Source organism: Chenopodium album, chromosome 7 (genome assembly GCF_948465745.1).
Source record: "Chenopodium album chromosome 7, dcCheAlbu1.1, whole genome shotgun sequence".
NCBI lineage: Eukaryota > Viridiplantae > Streptophyta > Magnoliopsida > Caryophyllales > Amaranthaceae > Chenopodium > Chenopodium album.
This window is the reverse complement of record NC_137840.1, coordinates 72,305,368-72,327,816: the sequence shown is the minus strand read 5'-3', so window position 1 is coordinate 72,327,816 and position 22,449 is coordinate 72,305,368. Positions and strand designations below refer to the sequence as shown.

Genomic DNA, 22,449 nt, shown 5'->3' with positions numbered 1-22,449 from the left:
TAAACAGATTCATCCACTTCTATTGGAATGAAGTTTGAACGAAATTAGAAATTTGACCCTCCCAAACACTCTTCTTTGTGCCGTACATATGAAGAGCAAGATATCTTATTCTCAATGTTATGTCCTTTTTGTAATTCAATGCCTGAAGCGGCTCAATGCAATCTGCAGGTTAGCAGATTAGAATGGAGATATCTGGTACTGCAGCCTGCAGGTGCCATCATAAGAGAGAACTTTCAAGCCTTGGAATGGCTTGGATGTATTCATGCTTTTGCTATGTAGGAACGTGAATAAAAGCTTAAGAAAATTTTGAGGAAGAGGAATCCCGTGGTATGAGGAGTTAATTCGTAGAAATCCTATTCGTATATTCCTTTTTTTGCTTGATCGGCCTTGCACAGTTGCACCATAGACTATCTTATAATAATTATCTACATTTACACCATCTAACAATATAAAATTTTGGCTTGCATACAATAAAATAAAATTAGCCCTGCTTGTTTAGTGCTGGCAATTCTGGTAAACAGGCTATGCTGGTGTCAAAGATTTTCAGCTCGACCCCCTTTTATATCAATTGCCCTTAGATCTTCATACCTGATAGAATTATTAACATAGTAACTGCTGCAATTCTACTATAAATTTACTGCGTACTGCGTACATGGTATTGTTCTTGTGGTTCTTTCCAAAAGAATCAAGGGCAAAAAGTGATGAGGTAATTAACACCTGTAGGGCACGTAAAGGTACTTGTAGAATCATCATAGGCATAGCTATAAGCTTGAGGGCACCGATTCTTGAAGTATAGTGACTGATTTGTTGGTGGGCATGTTTGCGGTGTCTTGTATTCCCCAGTACAACAATATTGCGGCTGGTTAAATGCCAAACACGCACTCTTACAACCTACGGTACTCCCTTTAGTATCCTTTAAAGACAATGTTTCTGGGCACTGAGTGTTCAAATTGGCTGCACAACTTGTAGCAGGACACTCATTAGTCCCACCCTGTGGGACCACTGATAGCGGTAAGTTGAAGCCATCGACGAGGCTGATATCATAAAAGTCCTTGTTCATGCTTCCTCCTAGAGTGAATTCTGCTAAGGTTGCAGGTGGAGCTCCTCCTTTGCCATTACATGATTTCTCACCAGAACCACAATCCCCTGTGCTGCACCTGGAAAACAATGACAGTGTAGATTTAGCGCGGGTTAATAAAATTAGTAATGATTATTACAAAGATAATCTCTTTAAGAGGAAAATCAACATTGTCCCATAGGAAGACTGATAATATACGTAGTAGAATATCTACATTATTGCTGAGACCTAATATTATGTGTGTTACATGTAAATTGTTACGTCAACTGGCTGTGAAATTCGGGCTTGTAAGGATTTTTGTTGAGACACTATCATGTTTGTTTTTGAGATACTTCTTTCAGTGAAGCAGTGATGCTGTAGGATATGCTTTCAGTATAGAGTACATTCAAGTTTTACTTGGATCAAGTTTCAATTGAGTTGATATTTAGTATCTTGTAGTTGCCTTAACTTATTAATGATCATATTATTTTTTGTTGTTAGATAACTTGGTTGAAGCCTGATGATTTGGTTTTGGAAGTAAGGCATCGATTCAAATAATCACAGATTACTAACCTGAATTTGCCCGTGGCATCAGACTGGCAAAATGAGCGTGCCCAAAATCTGCCAGACCAAGGAGTTGGTGCATCAAGAGTAAATGTGGCACCATTAGGAAGCTCAAATCCTGTCGACGATAATATTGGGCTGCCTGCGCCAGAGAGAGTCCCTGGCCATATGGTATGTGGGCAGTTGTTTTTGAATGTAAAGGCAATGGACTCTACCCCTGCATTTTGCATCCCAGAATGAGAAAAACAGTTGTAAATATAAATGTGATTAGTGAACATTAGTAGTGCTTTCCGGCTTATAAAATGACAATTACTGTACATCAGAATAGTGCTTTCCGGCTTACAAAATGACAATTACTGTACACCGGAATAGTGCTTTCCGGCTTACAAAATGACAATTACTGTACACCGGACTAACCATTATAAGAACAGTTGTTATATCCCCTAAAGATAACGACTAATGGTGTATATACTTTCACTTTCACGTGAAAGCTTCATTTCACAGACCACAATCACTTAAAGTGTATGTTAATAGGACACAAATAATTACTCGTAATAGTAATATCATGTGAACTTATCAAACACCGTCGTTAGTTTAATTGTTCATGCAATTTCATTGAGAAAATGAGTCAATTTACACAACAATATTCTTATACATTTGTGATTTAGAATGCATTATTTGATAATAATCTATCACCAAACACCTCTGTAAAATATTTATTTTCCTTTAAAACACTATCAGTTTCTTGGGGGGACTCGAGTAGTCAGAGTACTCGACAGTCGACATACATGCTGTTTAATCGTGCAAAAGCGAGTAAATATGATACATTACAAGAAATAGACATGTCTGGATAGGAAAGAAAAACACAAAGGAGCAAAGAATATGAAGAAGATTGAAGCATGAATCAAATGATCAAATACTAAACAAAAAAGTGCAAAAAGTTACAATTTTTTCAACACCCAAATATAATATTACCTCTGAGATTGTTGATAGTAATCAGGATTAAGATGATGAATAATACTAGCAATGGTGCTTCCATTAGCAATAATACATAAACCAAATCTTTGGTTGTTGCCTCTTTCTTTCTACCTTCCTTAGTAGTTAGTAATAGAGATGGAATAAATTGAGGTTTAGTGAGAAGAAGTGTCGTTTTCTATGTATTCGTACTATATATGTTTACAGGACGAATGTAGTAATTAGTAAAGCTGGTTTTAAAAGGTTAGTGTAAACACAAAAGTTTTTCTAAATGGGGTGCAACTTATAAAGTCTACCATTCCATTCTCAACCACTATTGATAACAAATTTCATGTGATGGCAACCTATAAAAGTAAAAAAATCGTAGATGGGTTTTCTATTAATAAGCTCATGTGTTCTATAAAAAGTTCATCAGGTGAACCCAAGCTCAATATACTGGTTAGATTGGAGCACCGCTGAAATCGTGAAACAGAACTCACGTCGGCCTCCTTAATATTCAGAAACCAAAGATAACCGAAACTACACAGCAGAAACATATTACATAATTTATTGCATCATGACGATAACAAGAACAACTGAAGAACAATCACTTTAAGAATCTTGCACCATGATTCATTACAAGAACACCCTAATCTCCTTTGATTGCAATGTAACATTGAATTTAATGCCACACAACTATCAGCCGAAAACCAATGGCCAACTGCATGCCTACCTTGTATTTTTCTCCTAAATCTTTCCAAACAAATTTTACAATTCGTATAGTTTTTACAAACTCCCTGCAAATCTTTCTGTCTTTGAATTGTTTAGTCTAATAAATTTACAGCTTCCACTGCTACATACTTTGTATTAAACTAGTCTACTGGGTCACTAAGAACATAAGATTCATTAACTAGAAGACATATGAAGACACTGGATATAAAATGCTACAAACAGGACTTTTTACAAGTCTGAATTTGCAAGCGTCATCCATGCAACCCTATACACACAAGATCCTTTCTGCACCGGCCAACATCAAGTCACTGGCTGAAAACCTGGAACCAAATAAATTAACCATCGTATCACAAATGAATAGAGTAAATTTCAAATATAATGAGTATAAAGGTATACCATTAATGGGATTGATAAAAGAATATACAAGAGCTCATGGGGCAGTCATCTTTGCTGCTTAAGTAGACACTCAAAGTCCTTTAATTGTGTTTTCAAAAAAACGTGTTCATGTCTCATCCTTTCAAGCTGAGCCTCAACCGCAAGCATCTCATCCTTCAGCAAGTTTGCTCGTTTTTCCATCCAAGCCATTGTTTCTGCAGCTCTATGACCAACCCCTAGTCCTGCAGAACTTGTGTGATCTGCTTGAGGAATTACATACACTGGCTGCGGTCTACTTAATAGCACAACAATGCTGAGCTGCAGTGAGACGCAGTAAAATATCAACAAGGAGGGGGAGTTGATAAGTGCTACTCCAACAGAACAGGCATACATAATAAATCTCTCATTCGTATCAGAATAGCTTCGAGTGAGTCTAAAGGTGACTAGTGCTCAGTGCTGACAGTGAATTTAAAATATAAGGAAAAAGTATGAACATTATTATACCTGCATTAAGAGGAGGATAATAGAAAACGCAATCACCAAAATTGGTTGGAGGTTGCCTTTACTTCTCAAAAAAGTGCAAAACTTTACTGCAATCTCTCTCGAAGTAGAAGTTATTGCTGTAGTAGCATGAAGCAGATTCTCACGTAAGCTATTTCTAATTTGTTCGCGAGTGCTACAAGAGTTAGCTACAGTATCAATTATCCCCTGCGGCTCACTCTTCCCATGAAAACTTTCTGAGTGATCTGCAGATCCTCCAGTGACTTGTTGATCACCTTGGCCATCCTGGATCGTGTTAGGTACAGCTCCTTCTGCACAAAAGATGTCCACAAATGAAAAAAAAAAAAAAAAAAAAAAGGGGGTGTGACTGTAATTGGACCACTCGATGCAGAAAATTAAACTGGTTGCTGGTCAATGCTAAGAACTGCTTCATATTAAAATGTCATTGTACCTTCTGGTTTCTCGATGTTCTTCTTCTTTAATAGTTCATGTGCCTGAGAGAAATTATAAAAATAAATTCTTCACTGGGAATAAAAATGTAAGGAACTCCAATAAAAAAAAGCACAACACAGAGAAAGAGATAATACAAGTTCTATCCAGGTTGCAAAAACTTCTCGACACTCTTCCACAGTTGATTGCTCAATCTTACCTATATGATAATAGCAAGGTAAATGCAACTAGCATCAATCAAATACATCCAGACAAAGTATACAAGGGGCAGAGAAGGGGCAGAGATCAAAATCTGCATCCCAATCAAGGAACACGATGCTTGTAATACACAGGGAAAAAAATATATTAACTCCATAAGTCAACCAATACAAGGGCTCTGCTGCTCCAGTTCACACACACACACAGAGACAGAGAGAGTCAACAAACCTTTCCACATGGTCTTCTTAGAAAAAGACACATTTATATAAACTTGCAATATACAACTTTCTGATTCATCACTGTCTTTCTGAACATCCCATATTCCCTGAAAAGACATTTGAAAATAAGATTAGTAACAGAAGATTACTAATTTGAAAGAAAAAAAATATGAGATAGATTCCCATAGCAACCCAATGGGATTCATAATAATGGACATATACCAGTAACATCGGAAACAAAGCCTCATCTCTTTAGAAGTTATATTTTCTTTTCAAATTCAACAGCACACCTCAAAGCATACAGCACAAGCTTGAGAGGATTTCGGAGTAACTACACACTAGTACATCAATGTCACAAACAAAGACTAGAACAGAAACTATACAAGAAGCTGGCCTACTGGCTTCACCTTCTCAAAAGACTAAGGATATTGTGTCATTGACTAGTTGACTACACCTACCCCAAGGAAGCTCCTAGCAATGGATGTCCGCGAGTTCACCATGTATACCACAAAATATTAATCAAATATACTGTTCTAGACCATGCATGGTATCCTTCTAGGACTATTACCTCTAAACCAGCAAATTTAAAAATTGAGACAATTATTCTGAAGTATATGGATTGAAAAAAATCAATAACATAAACAAAAGACCAAAATCAAAACCTAATGTCTCTACAAAAAATCAGGACACAAATATTAACATCTAAGAATACAAATACATGGAAAAAATTATTTAACAATGAAGACTGATCAGTTGAGTAAAAAAAAAATCAGCAGGAAGGTTTACCTCAACAGTAAAGTAATCTGCGTAAGGAACATCACTCACTTCCTGTGAAGTTCTGATGACAAGATGGCTGGCAAGATGTTGAGAAAAATTAGTGTCAAAAACAATGGCCTAGCACATTACTAATAATTGGCAATCCTTAAAAATCACTTATTGCAAGACAAAATTAAGCAGTGACAACCCTAGTCCCAGTGAATATAACATGATTTGATTGGGTAAAAGTGAAATAATCAGCTTTTCTTCTTCTTCTTTTTTTTTTTTTCTTGTAGACAAACCCAATAAATTTCCAAGTAAATATAGTAATGAACTTCAAAAGAAATAATTTGGAATGTAAAGTCAAGAAGTTATAGCCTTATAGCCATTCAGTGTTTAGTGATGATGACACAAACATTCCAAGAAACATGCAGTGTACAGTGTACCTGTCCTTGTAAACCTGAAGATTTTGCGTCTCCTTGCATCCACCACATTTTGCCCCTTAAGAAACAGAAAAAATCAGCATCTTAGGCCATACTCAAAAAATCTGTTCAAGTATGATACTGGTTCAATAGAGATGTAGCTTACCAAAATATATTTTCACCGGATGCTGAAAACTTTTTTCACGAGTATATCCAAACTTATCATGAGGCAACCATGAAGTGCACCTAAAATCTGTATTCATAGAAGCAATAAGCAACCTGCTTCAGACAAACTAGGTAATTGAGTTCTATAGCCTATCTTCCTTTATTTTTCATCTTTTTCTAGCCAGAGAAGCTCTTAAAAATTACCATCACCCAAATCCCTCCTATATTGAATAATCAGGTTCCCTTCATATAAGGTTCAAATATACTGAGTAAAATTCACACATACTGAGAGGAATACCTTTATCTCCGCATTTGTTGTGGAAAGATTCAACAAAACCAACAGCTTCGTCAGATATAAATAGATTGAAGAACTGCTCAACATTTATCTGCATTTCACAGGCAGATTTGATGTTATATCAAATTAATAGAAATCAGCAACATATAACTGCTATAGATCACCATAGCACCACACAACAATTATCGTAAGGAATGAAAATAAATACTCTTAGGTTGTACGTAAGAATAAGAGCAAAACATACCGGAAACTTGGACTCTGCAATCTTAGTGTAAATTTTAGGTACTGCACATTGGAAAGGCACCATCAGAAATTATAAGGGATCATGAAGTGTGGATTTATACAAGGTAATCTATGCATAATAGTACAGAAATATAGCATAATAACAACAAAAATTGAAAACAGTGCGCACATATTAACCTTTCAGTTAAAGATTGACAAGAGGTGAACAAAGCTTGCGTCAAACATTATGTTACATTTGTTGTCCTTTCACTATGAAATCATTCACTTCTAAGTTCTTACTAATCAAAGTTATCTAGTTCACAAGCACGAAATTCAATTCTACATAATCGAGTAACCTGAATCAACTCTTAACAAATTGGACAGGATTATCTATTATCTGCCACCAAGCTCTTTACTTAAAAAGAAAAGGAAGCATCTCTAGCAAACTAATCAACGTATTTTATTGAAGGAATGTAATATATTTCCAGGATCTAACAAATTTGAAGCGTGCAGCTGGAATTGACAAAAAAAGAAAAAAGAGTGATTTACTTTCAGGAGCATCCTGAGTTTCCAGGTTCCAATTGATAGACCGCAAAGAAGTAGAAGGTCCTGCATCATCTTGTTTCTCTTCTATCACATGAGGAACTTCTGAGGAAGTTGGCTTAGCATTATCAAGCACATAATCTGGAGAAGGTTTGGTATATTCTGATGTAGACTCCTCCAAATTCCTGAGATAAGTCAAAGTAAGAAGGCCAAATAGCTGCATATCAAAGAGAATTTCTAAGAGTTGCTCACAAATTACCTCTCATCTATATCACAATCACTCGCAGGGGAATCAGAGAGGTTGATGTTTTCAGCTGGAATATCTCCATTTACCTGGGAGCTGCTCTCGGATTTAGAATCCTAATTGTTGACAGGGGTGCCAAAAGCGTTAAAATACAAATTTTTATTGAAAAACCCGAGGTTCATATACAAATCCACAAAATTTGATAGCTGCAATAAAGTTGTATTTTAATTCCAGATAGTCATCAAAAGCAGCAGTGTATGACATTGTTTTTAAATGATCATAAAAGATAATCAAACAGCCTTTGACGTTTGAAGGCAGGGTCAAGCAAAAACAGGTAGTTGGAGTAAGATCACCTCCAATGTTCTAGATCTCTGAAGCATCAATTTCCAATTGTCTCTCAGAATCACTGTTTTTTTACCATTTAAATTATAACAAACCAAAATTAAAATAGCTCGTTAAGCTATAAATGCTTCTTATTTATTGTGAAGTAGGTATTGCTGACTTGCTGTTGTATAAGTCACTTGAAGAACTCTGTGTTATTATAGGAATCACAAGATCTTTCAAAACTGAAAATTAGTAACTAAATAATGAATAAATGAAATTTACACAGTATATCCGAATCATAGCTAGCATTAACACCCAATTTCACCTTAAACCCCATCCCCCAAAGGATAGAGAGAGAGAGAGATGATTTATTTGGAAATATATCACCCACTTGAATTGGACTTTCAATCATACTGACAATTGATTTTTTTTTTTTTTTTTTTTGGGGGGGGGGGGGGGGGGGGGCCAAATCATTTTGGGACTAAGGCTTTGTTGTTGTTGTGTTTTGTGGGGTGGGTGGGTGGGGGGGGGGGGGGGGGGTCAGCCATTGACATAATTCAATCACATATGTGACTCAACCCAAACTAGCTACACATCAGATTTTGGAATAACCAATTACAAACTGCTCCCTCCTAAGAATTGAAGACTATTCACTCCCATCCCATCCCATGATTAACATCAAGCAAAATTTCACACACAACACCACCACCCCCCCCCCCCCATCCTTCCCAAAAAATAAATAAAAACTACCAGACTACCAGACTCTCCAGAAGGAAATGTGTCACATGCAAAAGGCCTGTATATAATTTTCAATAATGGTAAGTTTTAAGATGATAAGAAGGGTATATAATTAAAGCCCTTTTCTGGAAATACAGCATGCTTATATTTGCCATTGATGGGACAGATACAACAGATCACATTGATAAAACTATGTAACAAGATATCAACATTAATGAAATTCATGCATAATATGATTATGGAATGTGCTAGAGTTTGAAAATTCTCAACAATTAGTCTATTAACAATAGTGAATAAGTATAAATATAGTAATACCTGTTGATCTAATATCCTTTTAGAACCATTACTCTGATGTGACCATCCATCATCAATAAGCTTAAAAGCTTCATCACGGGACAAAAAAGAAGCGAAAAAGTGCTGCCAAACCATGAGAAAACATATAAAACAATCAAAATCGAGACCTCATCTAAGTATCAATGTTCTAGCACCATAGGCCACACATCATGATAAAAATTGTTACCTTCTTTCCAGCAGCCACAATTTCAATTGCATTAGGAAAGATTCCAGCAGTTTTTGCTCTTCGTACAGATGTGACTTCTTGAAGAGAGATTATTTTCTGAAGCAAAATAAAGTCCAACCACAAAAAAGCCAAATTCTTAGTGCAAATGTGAATAGTGAAACAACAGTAGAAAATGTGACAAAAGAATAGTTATCTCCTAATAATATCAACTGGTGGTACTACCCCCAGCTCCCCAAGACATCAGCATGAATACTGGGTAAGAGCATGATTTTAAATGTTAGACATGTCACGGCTCGAATTTTGTATAAATGGTGACAATGGACACAGGTTTAGTAAAACTTCAATTATACAACATATTCCAATTTGAACAGACTATTTGCATTTTCACTATTTTTTTAACCTTTTTTTTTTCTCTCTGCAATTCCAGGCTCAAGAAAATGGAAGGGGCAGTTAAGGATTTCATCCACATGTCCGAGAATTGACTGTCTGACATGGGTACATAAAATCATAGGTTGCCCATTTGTTGTTTGGAATATGTGTCTTAAAGAGTATAGGCAAAGTGGTATAACCTGTTAATAAACACCTATTGAATTATTGATACGAATGTGAATCCTCAAGTAGAGAAAGACAACTGTCAATTGCTCGGATTTCTAAGCTGCTCCAATTTATTCAAATTTGTGATGTTTTTAAGAAATCGTATGCCACATTATATATCACATAGCAAGAGGTAAGAAGAGCAGGTTACCTTAGTTTCAAATCCAAATATGTTGGAGTAAAAGCATATGTAGTTCTCAAACAAGTACATATGCCCCTGCACAAACAATCATGGTGGCAAAATGTAAGGATAAGATTAGACAATAGTTTTATCCATTTTTTATGCAGAAATCAACTAAAAACCAATAAATGATCAACAATTGAGATAAAAAGACATATATTCACTGCACCCCAGATGGGAAAAGCAATGTAGAAAATTAGAAAACTATCAAAAATTATTTTTTAAAAAATAAATAAATAATAATAATAAAGAAGGTTATACAATCAACCTTACCTGAAGAAGAATGTTTTCTTGTAATGCACAATTAAAATCCTGCAATAGAACCTGAAATAAAGGAAGTATCAAATGAGCTGTATATCGCTTATGTATATTGGTGAATAAAACTTACAATTAAAGAATATAATCTGCAATGAAAATTTATCATGGTTCAATTATAGAAGTTGTAACTGTCGCGGAGAATCATGGATAGGAACAAATCCAAGTACACAGTCATAGACCAATATTGTTCCTCCATCTCAATACCTTTAACCTGGGGTGGGGTGGGGGAATTGCACATTAGAGTTGTATGTTGCAACCTGCCCCATAGTTTGTCAATGTAATACTTCATGAGTCACATACACCGACAAATCTCGTTTGTCAAGACCAAACTCAATATATGGTGGCTGCGCCTTGAATATCAAATTAAGATGGACAAGGACCTCAAGGTTTAAAAGTACAAACTAAGGGGGATTTGAACTATTCTTCCATAAATGGCACAAGCACAAGTACAAGTGTACAACCTTGTGCTGGTTCAATGCTGAGGTCATTTGTTGTGTGATCTTCGGCCAAAGACCATCATCGTTTCTAGAATCTGATTCCAAATACTCATAGGATTTGTTTCCTATCATGTTCACTTAATAGACATATGAGAAGAATGTTTTAGGTGTAAATTTCCTGAAGCGTGCGTTTAATTTGTTGGCATATGCCAGGATACTAATTTTGGCCAGAACGGCAGAACCCCAATCGGAATGCAGAATAGGCAGCAGCAGAGCGCATAACTTACATTCCTTTTATGCAAGTACACAACTAAGAATTCGATTGCTTTGTTAACTTAATTCCTCCATAATCTCTAACTTTAGTTAATTCGGAAAAGGATGGTGCATCTCTACAATTAGAAAAACAGAAAGTAGACATCCATTGTATATTTGTTCGTTGAATCCCCAACTATTCACGGAGCTGTGAGGTTCGGGCGCATTCACACTCAAAGTGGCTCAACAATGTGACGCAAATGTGGTTGTACAATCATAAAATACTTTTCATACTCAAGCATTTATACACAATTCAACAATTCCAAACTGATAATATTGATGATATTATTAACATATGATCAAAAAAATTAGGTTTGATCGCAAGTGATTATGATTTTCATGTCAATTAATATACAATTTTCTTCCATTTCAATAATTGATACCAAGCTTATATAACATTATTTCCTAACAATAGCATGAACATTCAACACCAAATTTCCTCCCAGTAAAAAGTGAGTTGACTTACTTCTTCAGAAGGCAGACGAAAAAGCTGGCGATACTCTTCACTTTTAAGCAAATCCAAAGCCTACCAAAATCAATCATTCAATATTCAATAATTCAACATCAAATTCAAAAAAATCATCCAAAATTCAACAATTAAAAAGCGTTGATCAACTCCAAGCAAAAGCAAAATCGCAAAAAATCAAGTAAACAAACCTGAGAATCGGCATTTCTGGAGAAACTGGAAGCTCGAGTGATACGATCAGAGAGGTCGGAGGAACTTCCGGCGACAGCAGATTCCGACGAGTGGCGCGGAGGAGAGAGAGCAGGAGAAGACACCATGGTTTGAGACGAAGGTGGACTGGCCAAAGCGGCCGCCATTGAAGGAGAGAGGAGAGAGAAAGTGAAGAAGATGATGAGAGAGAAAGAGAGAGAGAGTAATAACAGTGAAGGAAGAAGGTTGGTTGGTGATGAGTATGAAGGTTGTAGTTAACCGACAAACACAGGTGATGAATTTTGGTGATGGTTCAAGAAATTAGGGAAGAAGGAGTTTTGTTGAAATGTTGATGTTAGACTTTGTTTGTTCGTTGTAATGGTGAACTTCCTTTTTTTTTTGTCTTAAGGTTGGAGAGTGTGCGCAAAGTCTATTTGGAGTAATATTTACACGAAATAGAGTATTTGTGTATAATTTGGGCACTTATGTTGTTATGATTAGTTGAGCATGTTTTAAAATTTAACTAGTCTTTTGACCTGTTCGATGCACGGGTTGTTACTTGGATAAATTATTTTCAAATAAAGGTATACTTTTCATAAATTGAAACTTTTTATATAGTATACAAAGTAATTGTTTCATTGCTAAAACTTAAAAAAAAAATGGTTAGAGTAGAATTTTGAAAGAAGATGAAGGATTAAGTATATATACATGAAGATTGTGGAATATGAAATGACGTATTAGTTTAAGTTATAATTTAAGTGTAGGAGATGAAAAGACAATTTTGATTATAATTCATACTATATTTTATTTAATATGTACAAATTATGGTGAAAATGAAACACTTCATTTTCTTTCTAGAATTTCCAAGTTATAGAATGCATAAAGACTTGAACAAAAAAATTAAGGGAGGTGACATGTGGCATATGGAATAATGAGTGACTTGTAGATGACATGTGTCATGTGAAAATATGTGGTTTGTGTTTTTAAATACTAAGTATAGATATAGATATTAGATTATAGGTAAACTATTAGATTGAAGGTTATGTTTATCATATCATATGTTACGATATTATTTGAGATTGAGGCAGCCCCCATTAATCTTAATTATAAAAAAAAATATTTATCTAATGGTGATATCGTAAATAAAAGGAACAGTGGCACTAACGTATCAGATTGATGGTGCTCATGTTTGCTGCTTAGTTGTATTGTGTTGCTGAAATGGACATTCCACTAACATAAGCTCCCTCCACCATTGAAGCTACCTCCTTTTCTCTTCCCCGAACTCTACTTCCACTAACACTTCTATTGACAGCCCCATCATCTCTAGAATAAAACGAAAATCCTATGAAAATTTGTGAAATTCAGGGCATGGACAACCCCAAAGGGTAAGGGTTACCATGTACTCCATGTTGCAAAGCAGTGTTTAAGGATGTGCTTCGTGGTGGTGGCGGCGATGATGGATTTCGATGAGTAAATGGGAAGATCAGTGGTGGTAATGGGTTTCATAGAGGAAAAGGGGACATCGGAGGAAATTTGTCGACGGAAAAATACAGCAAGGTGGTAGTGGTGGTGGTTGGGTAGGAGAGGAGAGGGTGATGAAGCTTGTTTTCATTCGGGATGATGGAGTAAGGTGGTGGTGACTCATCAAATGAGTGATGAGTCAGCAGTTATGTTGTTTTTATTTACAATTCGACCACTAGATTGACAAACTTTGTTGATCAAAAGATCAATTTGTTGTATTTCCCCCTTGAGATTATGATCTTAGAGATATATCCATATATAAGAATGTTTGGATTCTTAAGAGGTGTTTAGGCTTTTTTTCAACTTAAGATATGTTACGATATATTCTATATTAAGCTTTCAATTAAGGCTCTGATTATGATATGTTCTACATATAATTTCTTTTTTTCCCCATGTTATTGCTTAGAAAAATAAAAATCATTTTAGACTGATCCAAACCCTCAATCCATCTTTTGGATTATGTTTACCAAACTTGGTCCAACCATCATTAACTCGATCTCCATGTCTTAAACCGTCAAATTTTAGTCTCTGGTTCGATATGAAGTTGGACTCGATGAACAAATTTAGTCATGCATATCAAGTCGACCCATGAGTCAGTTATGGTCGATCATCATAATAGGTCGACCCAACACATATTACTACATTATCATGTTGGGCCAGCCCAATAATACAAATGGGCTATGGATTATTGGATTGGCACTTGGCACAACCCATTCCCATATTTGTAATCAAGTCATCAAGATGATTAAACAAAACAAGCACATAATTAGCATAATAGAGGAGAAAAAAGTATGATTAATAAGTTAATTAACACTACTATCTCTAACAAAGACTTTTAATGCACAAAACCCAAAATCCAAGTGTAAAAAGAATCATGAAAAAACCCACTCCACTCCACTCCACCCCACCCACCACTCTTGATTGCTTTTGCTTCCTTCTTCAACTTTTGCTAATTCCAACAATTTCTTACTTATAATTTTCCCGGCTACTTTCATTATTCAAACCTTGTCTTTGCCACTTTTCTAAAAGCTAATAAGGTAGGGAAGAAATTTATGTCCCACCCAAATCAAATTAATTAATTTAAATTAAAATCATAATAATTATAAATAAAATAAAATAAAATAAAACACTTTCCTTTTTATGGGAATGTGAGTTGATGACCTATGGTTTTTGTAGTAAAATACTTTGAAGCTAATCATTTGAATCACTAACTCTTTTGGTTTTATGGGATTGAAGAATTCTTATGACCCACATAACAAGCTTTATTTTTCTTGATCTTGATCATCATCGTTACCACCAATTGTAGGAAATTTATACTTATATTTTTGGACAATCATATGATACTATATTGTTATTGTTTTTTTATATCATCCCAATAATATGCCACATACTAATATTTTAGTATTATACTCATTCCATATCACCATTGACTTGACCATTATGGAAACACTCATATTTTCTTTGTTAAATAATAGCAAGAGGTATATTATATGTAGGTAAAAGGAAAAGATTTTGAGTTTATAAATAGTAAGAATCCCTTTATATATAAGGTCTAAAATGTGTATCTAGTTTGTGTGAGTTGGAAGCCACCTTCTACCGGTTCCTTCAAACTCAACTTCGATGGGTTTGCTTCTTTCATATTGCATGTCTACAGTGACAATATTAATAAAAATGTGTCAATTTAGCGGCTATGGCTAAATCTTGTCCTACGTGATTTTTAGAATCATCTAATTTTTTGCTTGATGAATTGTGGATGCTTTGTAACGGTGGATCTCATATTCATATTAAAGACAATTCAATAATAAGATAATACTCGTATTTGAGAAACATTTGAAAAAAAAATTCAATTAATGTAGGATATCAAAATTATTTTCTCGTGATTTGGAAAAAAATGAATTCATCACTCACACATCTGTACAAAGAAGCTCATAATCGAGTGACAAATTCTCTTTATTATATTAATGGTAAACTAATTTTTGTAGTACTTTTAATTATGCAAAACAATCGTTTTCTTGTAATAATTTTTACTCCAAATACAACAAACCTATCTTGGCTATTTATGAGTTTTTGCATGTTATGTATCAAACATTTTTACAGCCATAAATTAACAGTAAATAACAAAAATGAGAAATTTGGACATTGACATATCATATGACAATGCCTAACTGCACGCGACCATGTCTCTTTGCTAGTGAATATGACTTATACAGGATAATTGTACTCTTCTTCCATGCTTCCATACTACAGTTTTTGTAAAATTCCCAATTCTATTAATTTTCCTTATTATTTAATGTATTTGGTCATTTACTGAGCATAATACATAATTAAAAGATTAAAATCGCTAACCTAGGCTAAGAGAAATAAGTTCGATTAATAATATTTATACAAAATTAGGAAAGATAATTTGAGGATAAGGGACTCAAATTATGATTGTATGAGGTTTTATATACTACGTATTTTGTTTTGGGAGGCAATCTTATAACTTGTAAAAATTAATTGGATTGGGATGCAGGTTGTTGCGTAAGAGGAGTAAGTCATATTTAATTTGAGTTACTTTTAGCCATAATTAATATCATACGAAATATGAAGTATTATAAATTTTCAAATCACTTTCCATCCCTGTTTCTCATAATTTTTCAATCCCTCCATTCTTTGCTTAATTAGGTATGTAATGCAAAAGCCATACCTAGCTTACTAAATTTTGAAGTTTAGGGATAATAATTAGACATGTGGCAAATAAGTTTTGGAGGATAATTATTTTACTTGATGCTTTGATTGTTTTCTTATGCATTTCATAGTTATGAAAAAGTAATCATGTAATGATGTAGTTATAGTAACCAATGGATCAAAATAATTCAATATCCTTTTCAAGACAATGAAATCTTATTGCCATAAAAGCATCTCCATTTTGTAATTTTGCAAAACATAAAGCCAATACAAAAACAAATAAAAAAAAATCAAGGGGATGCAAAAAAAGCCACGCTGATTGAACTCGGTCAATCAGTCAATTTCCTCAACAAACACCGTACAACGATCTTAACTCCTAATCCAAATCCAAAACAATCCCTCCTCCACCGTTATCCAAAATTACATCATTGTCCTTATAAATGTATCACCGCCTAAAATCACATTACTAGCTTGACTCAATAGCTAAGTATCTTAATGAACTTAATTTCATAAATAAGGAATCTAAGAATAACATACTTAGTAACATATTGTGAGTTAGGGTGGTGATCGATGGAGAACAAGTTAGGGCATGTTCTCTTCAGCTTAATTTCAATTCAGTCAGTTCAAATCCTAATTTCCTTCTCTTATAAACAATTTAGTTCAATTCAGCTTAATTCAATAAATGAGAACAAACTCTTAGTCGAATAATCGAGTTATCTCAACCCCTATCCCATTCCCTTCTCCCATAACATTGAGAAAGAAAGAAAGAGAGGGAGGAGTAATTATCTACATGAAAAGAAGTGTAGCACAAAGAAGAAACATTAATGGGGTCCATTTACCCCACAATGGATGGAATTCCTTCCTTTTCTCATACTGGAATCGCAATCACTGATCCCACTTCTCTTTCCTTTTTAACTTTCTCTCTCCTCCATTCTTGTGCTGTTAGAATGAACACATGACCACCTTCTCTCCCTCCTTTTGCAGCTCCTATGAAAAAACAATTCAAAGGTAAACATTTTATAATTATTGTTATTATAAATTTTCAAATTATTATAAAAAAAAAAAAAAAAAAAATCAAATTTAAAAAGCAAAAGGAGCTTGTTTTGTAAGTACTGTTTGAGTGTGAGTTTATAGCAGCAGTACCCAACACAATAACTTCAGCTTTTCCTTTATCTTTGTTTACATTTCATTCACATTTTTTAATTTTTCCCAATTTTCTCTTTCCTTTTCTTTTATGACTTCAATTCTCTCTCCAACTCTTCAAAGTTGGTTTTCTCTGAATTTATTTTCTCTAAATTTGTTCAGGAATTCAAGTGGGTTTCTGTAGATCCACATTTTGTGAAGATAGCAGCAATTTGAAGGGTTTTGATGTATGCCCACTTCACTAATCATTGATTAAGCTTCATAATTTTGTTTAATATTTGCTAATTTTGAGTTTTTGTTTGATATAGTATTCTGGGTTTTTTTGGTTCTGATTTTAGTTTTGTGTCAGCATTTTGGGTTTTTAACTGTATTCCCATTCCATTAATCAGTAATTAAACTTGATAATCGTGTTTAGATTGTACTAATTATGTGTATTTGTTTGATGGGTTTTTCAGGGTTTTTATTTTATTTTTGTTTAGTTGGTAATGTATGCCCACTTCATTAATTTCTAATTAAGCTTGATAATACTGATTAGTTTCTGCTAATTTTGTGTATTTGTTTGATGGGATTTTTTGGTTTTTCAAATTTGTGTCAGTATTTTGGTATTTTATTCCTTTTGTTTTGTGTGTAATTTTATTTGTGACCTAATGGTAGTATAATCAGAGAATCTGTCACTTTTTTCTCTTTAAAGAATCATGGGTTTTGCTTTTTTTTGCATAGATTGTTCTTTCTGCAGTGTGATATTCATAGTATATTATTATGTCATGATTGTGATTTGTGACTCAAGTTAAGCATTTGATGGTCTCCTACCATGTTGCTTTAATCTGTGTTCTTCTTTTTGGGTCAAATTGGAAGTTTTAATGTTCTTATTAGAGTTGGATATTGTGGTTTTTGTATTGTGTGCATGGTTATACATCACAAATCTAAGTAAGAATCTAAGCTTTAGTATCAGAAAATTTTCTCCCCGTGTTTTTGTTTGGATTTTTATCTGGCTTTTAGCATCACAAGTAAAATTGCTAGTTTCCAACTTGCTAAGTATAGATGATTATGTCTAAATCTGGTTTTTTTATGATAAAATTTTGTTTTGATGTTTTCATGGTAAAATTGTTGCTGTATGCAGAGCTGGCTTTGCGGTTGTAGCTGTTTGTGATGGTATTTGCTCATCCAATATGGAGAGGATCCCGGAATTGAAGTCGCTTCCAGTTCACTTGTCTTCTGCTAGTGTGATAGTAGGGAATAAAGTTATTTCTGCTAGAGAACAGTTGAGTCGATCCAAGGGACGAGATGCTCAGGACTTGGATTTTCCTGTGCCTACGAGACCATGGAAGGGAAAAATATCCCTGCAAGAACAGGACGATCTGATGTTAGATGTTATCACATCGAATCACAGTGTTGATTCTGTTGATGATGGTGTTGGCTCAAGCTCCTTTTCAGGTGCTAGTCATCCTCCAGAACCTGTTGATACTGATTTGATGAGACCAGTGTATGTGCCAATCAGTCAGAAGAAGCCAGATGCTGGATCCTTGGTGAAGAGCATGTCTGTGAAGGGTCCTTTTATCGATGATCTTTCAATCCAGGCTCCTCCAAAGAAACCAATCCCAGCTGCTCTCTCTCCTACTGACAGCTTGTCAGAAGAACCAAATGACTTGAACACAATATCTTCTCCTTTTTTGGTCCCTCGTGCTTCACAAAATACAGAAGCATCTCTTCCTCCAGATAACGATGAAAAAGAATGTGTTTGGGATGCTTCATTGCCACCAAGTCCACTAAGTAGTGTTGATAGTTGTGTAGTTAGATCTATGAGCATTGCTAACAGTTGTGCTAGCACTTATAGGAGTGATGGCATTACCAGCGATGGAATGCTAAGCTTTGAAAGGAATTGTGAGAGTACAAAATGCAGTATTCGAGGCGGAGATTCTCTTGAAAGTGCCAAAACTAGCATGAGTCGAGCAAGTGATAGTAGTGGCCTCAGTGATGATAGTAATTGGAGCAACCTTACTGGAAGTGCTAATAAGCCACACAAAGGGAATGATCCTAGATGGAAGGCTATCTTGGCCATCAGAGCTCGGGATGGAATCTTGGGTATGAGCCACTTTAGACTACTCAAGAGGCTTGGTTGTGGTGACATTGGAAGTGTGTATTTGTCTGAGCTGAGTGGCACCCGTTGTTATTTTGCTATGAAGGTAATGGACAAAGCATCTCTTGCTGCTAGGAAGAAGTTGAGTAGAGCTCAAACAGAAAGAGAGATTCTGCAACTGCTTGATCATCCATTTTTACCGACTTTGTATACACATTTTGAGACTGACAGGTTTTCCTGTTTGGTCATGGAGTATTGTCCAGGAGGTGACCTTCACACCTTAAGACAACGTCAGCCAGGCAAACATTTTTCCGAGTATGCAGCAAGGTATGGTTTAAAACATAAACACAATTGTTGTGTAAATATTATATGGTTCTACTACTTCAAGAATGATATTGTGCTATCTTTTTTGCTCCATGTGACAACACTATGCTGCTGGTACAATTCCTTGTATCTGTATATATTTAAAAGGCATTTCTCCCTATTCCCCTCTTATCTTTTTCTGCAAAAAATTCGCCAAGAGGTACCACTGCTGTAAGACTTTAATATCTAGGGGAGTTTCAGTATGATTTAGACTTTTCATTGATTCAATATCAGTTGTTGAAATGGATGGTTTTAAGATCCAGTGATTGTATGAGCTAATCGCAGAATCCATGAAAACAATGCATAAAGAGGGTTCTGATATGTAATTAGAGTCTCTTTGAAGTATGCCTTCTTCTTTGGAAGATTACTGTTATGGATGTTACTTGTGAGCTAGAATGGGTCTTCTCTTCTCTCACATCGAGGCATCTTTTCTACTTTCCCTGCATTCCGAAGTCAGTTGAAGGGACTTGAATTACTTGATCAGTATATTATTGCTTTCCAATATAATTGCAAATTCTATCTTGCTCATGAAAATGATTAAGTTTTCATGAGAAGAAGGGTTCTTGTTTTTGTTTCTCGGAGTTTCTGGTTTCTTACTCTGTTCCTTTTCCTCCCAATTGTATAGGTTCTATGCTGCTGAAGTTTTGTTGGCTCTTGAGTATCTGCACATGCTTGGAGTTATATACAGAGACTTGAAACCAGAAAATGTCTTGGTTCGTGATGACGGGCATATCATGCTTTCTGATTTTGACCTTTCCTTGCGTTGCACCGTTTCCCCAACCCTAGTGAAAAGTTCCGCTGATTCTGGCCCTCCAAATGCATTCTGTGTACAGCCAGCTTGTATTGAGCCTTCAGCAGTTTGCATCCAACCTGCGTGTTTCCTTCCTGGAATCTTTCCTAAGAAGAGCAAGAAAAAAACCAAACAACAAAAAAATGAGCCTGGATTTCTATCCAGAACTCTTCCTGAGCTCGTTGCTGAGCCAACCCAAGCCCGGTCCATGTCTTTTGTTGGAACCCATGAATACTTAGCCCCAGAAATTATCAAGGGAGAAGGCCACGGAAGTGCTGTTGACTGGTGGACATTTGGGGTTTTCTTGCATGAATTACTCTATGGAAAAACCCCCTTCAAGGGCTCAGGAAATCGTGCCACTCTTTTCAATGTTGTGGGGCAGCAACTGAAGTTTCCAGATTCTCCAGCAACAAGCTATGCAAGTCGAGATTTGATTAGAGGATTGCTTGTGAAAGAGCCACAAAACAGACTTGGAGTAAAGAGAGGTGCCACCGAAATCAAGCAACACCCATTCTTCGAAGGGGTTAACTGGGCCCTGATACGCTGCAGCACACCTCCAGAGATACCAAGACCAATGGAGATGGAGTTGCCAGGTAAGTTTGGGCCGGTTGACACCCCAGGTGTAGGTGCAGGTGCAGGTGTAGGACCTGGTGTTGGTGTTGGTAGTGTCAGTAAAAGAATGGCCAATACCGACATGAAGCCAGGCGGCGGTAAATATTTGGACTTTGAATTCTTTTAGTGTAATGCATACAGGACAAACTTTGGCTGTGTTTTGGTAGATCTTTGTATTGTCCTGTGAAAATTTGCACGCACATGTTTTGCTATGTGCATTTTGAGCACCTAGTTAGGAACATTCCAATTCCAATGCCAATCATCTGGAAATCTATATAATTTTTTCAGTTAGATCATAGTACATTATCTGATGGCCAATATTATTGGATAACTAACTAAATACTTTGGAGGTCTAGGGTTCAAGCCTCACCGTATGCAGAAACTCGTGTTGGGAGACTCACCCACCATAAGCCTGGGTGTGCTACCGAGTCGGATCCAAATATAGTCGGAGCTAAGTTTCGGTGAACCGGGTGGACATCCTAAAAAAACTAAAATAATAATAAGTACTTCATCATATATCAATTAAAGACCGTCATAGTTCATTTCTTCTCATCATCATGCTATGGTATTCTGCTGTACATGTTTGGAAATGCATTATAAAACCACTCGTCAATTAGTGTAATTAATTATGATCGGAAAAGTCGATAACATAATAAGTTCATACAGAAGTCCAACAACCCAAATAACAAATTTATTACGAGTACCAGAAAGCATATACCATAATACCATATACCATGGTCAAATAGCTCAATCTTTAGATGCTCGGCCCACTGCCACACTGACAGTATTATTGCAATACTTTTCCCGACCAGAAGTCCACAACTGCAAAACTATATTTTACTGGCTCTGTGGCCCAGAGCACCCCATTATAAGAAAAATAAACTCCCTCCACTTCCTTTTTTTTTTTTTTTTTTTGTTTTGTTTTGTTTTTTTTTTTTTTGTTTTGTTTTGTTTTTTTTTTTTTTTTCTGACTTTTGGCATTATTCACATACTCGGTACTTAGAGCCTGTTGTCGTACATTTATTTTCAGTTCAGATCCTAATTTCCTTCTCTTATAAAATATTCAGTTTAGTTGAGTTCAGTCTATGAGAACATGCCCTTACTTTGGTTGTTTATTGGATATACTTAGTATAAATGTTCACCTATTAGTCAAAACACGAATAAGAACAACAAAACGCTAGAGTGAGACAAAATTACTAGAGTTTTAATTTTGATATACGTAATTTATTTTCCCCCTTTCTTATACTTAACTAATTTCCTTTGAATTTCCTTATTTGAACTTACAAACACTTATCTAAACTTACAAACATAGGTCAAGCTGATCATCGAGACATCGACTAAAGTTGAGATTAACGTGATATGTGAATGCTAATGGAAGGTAATATTACTAATTAAATCTCTTAGTGGAAGCTAATGATATCCACATAATTAGAAGAAAGATCCAGAAAATGAGCTGTGATGTCTTCTTAAAAAAAAAAAAAAAAAAAACTCTATTCATCCA

General features: G+C 35.3%; 3 protein-coding genes across 6 annotated transcripts; 1 reads left to right on the top strand and 2 right to left on the bottom strand.

Moving 5' to 3' along the window:
• Positions 1 to 341: 341 nt before the first annotated feature.
• LOC145638408 (thaumatin-like protein 1) lies at positions 342 to 2,786 on the bottom strand. 2 transcript variants are annotated; one of them, XM_081689379.1, is made up of 3 exons: positions 2,597 to 2,786; positions 1,631 to 1,838; positions 342 to 1,157 (listed from the first exon to the last, which is right to left on the bottom strand). In XM_081689379.1, the coding sequence occupies exons 1-3, from the start codon at positions 2,658 to 2,660 to the stop codon at positions 686 to 688; spliced, it is 744 nt and encodes a 247-aa protein (XP_081545505.1). In that variant the 5' UTR covers positions 2,661 to 2,786; the 3' UTR covers positions 342 to 685. The 2 variants fall into 2 exon arrangements, with proteins under 2 accessions (XP_081545505.1, XP_081545504.1); XM_081689378.1 differs by lacking the exon at positions 2,597 to 2,786 and having other exon boundaries at positions 1,631 to 1,951.
• A 330-nt stretch (positions 2,787 to 3,116) lies between these two features.
• Positions 3,117 to 12,196, bottom strand: LOC145638407 (protein VASCULAR ASSOCIATED DEATH 1, chloroplastic-like). 2 transcript variants are annotated; one of them, XM_081689376.1, is made up of 19 exons: positions 11,778 to 12,196; positions 11,587 to 11,646; positions 10,327 to 10,377; positions 10,024 to 10,089; positions 9,279 to 9,374; positions 9,074 to 9,175; positions 7,712 to 7,812; positions 7,459 to 7,637; positions 6,932 to 6,972; positions 6,691 to 6,778; positions 6,394 to 6,480; positions 6,252 to 6,306; positions 5,836 to 5,902; positions 5,060 to 5,156; positions 4,771 to 4,832; positions 4,635 to 4,677; positions 4,187 to 4,494; positions 3,704 to 4,000; positions 3,117 to 3,627 (listed from the first exon to the last, which is right to left on the bottom strand). In XM_081689376.1, exons 1-18 carry the CDS (start codon positions 11,940 to 11,942, stop codon positions 3,749 to 3,751), a joined length of 1,920 nt encoding a protein of 639 aa, XP_081545502.1. In that variant the 5' UTR covers positions 11,943 to 12,196; the 3' UTR covers positions 3,117 to 3,627; positions 3,704 to 3,748. The 2 variants fall into 2 exon arrangements, with proteins under 2 accessions (XP_081545502.1, XP_081545503.1); XM_081689377.1 differs by lacking the exon at positions 10,024 to 10,089.
• Positions 12,197 to 16,813: 4,617 nt separating this feature from the next.
• Positions 16,814 to 21,239, top strand: LOC145639453 (serine/threonine-protein kinase D6PKL1-like). 2 transcript variants are annotated; one of them, XM_081690695.1, is made up of 4 exons: positions 16,814 to 16,971; positions 17,269 to 17,333; positions 18,227 to 19,510; positions 20,172 to 21,239. In XM_081690695.1, exons 3-4 carry the CDS (start codon positions 18,276 to 18,278, stop codon positions 21,073 to 21,075), a joined length of 2,139 nt encoding a protein of 712 aa, XP_081546821.1. In that variant the 5' UTR covers positions 16,814 to 16,971; positions 17,269 to 17,333; positions 18,227 to 18,275; the 3' UTR covers positions 21,076 to 21,239. The 2 variants fall into 2 exon arrangements, with proteins under 2 accessions (XP_081546821.1, XP_081546822.1); XM_081690696.1 differs by lacking the exon at positions 16,814 to 16,971 and having other exon boundaries at positions 17,083 to 17,333.
• Positions 21,240 to 22,449: the final 1,210 nt, after the last annotated feature.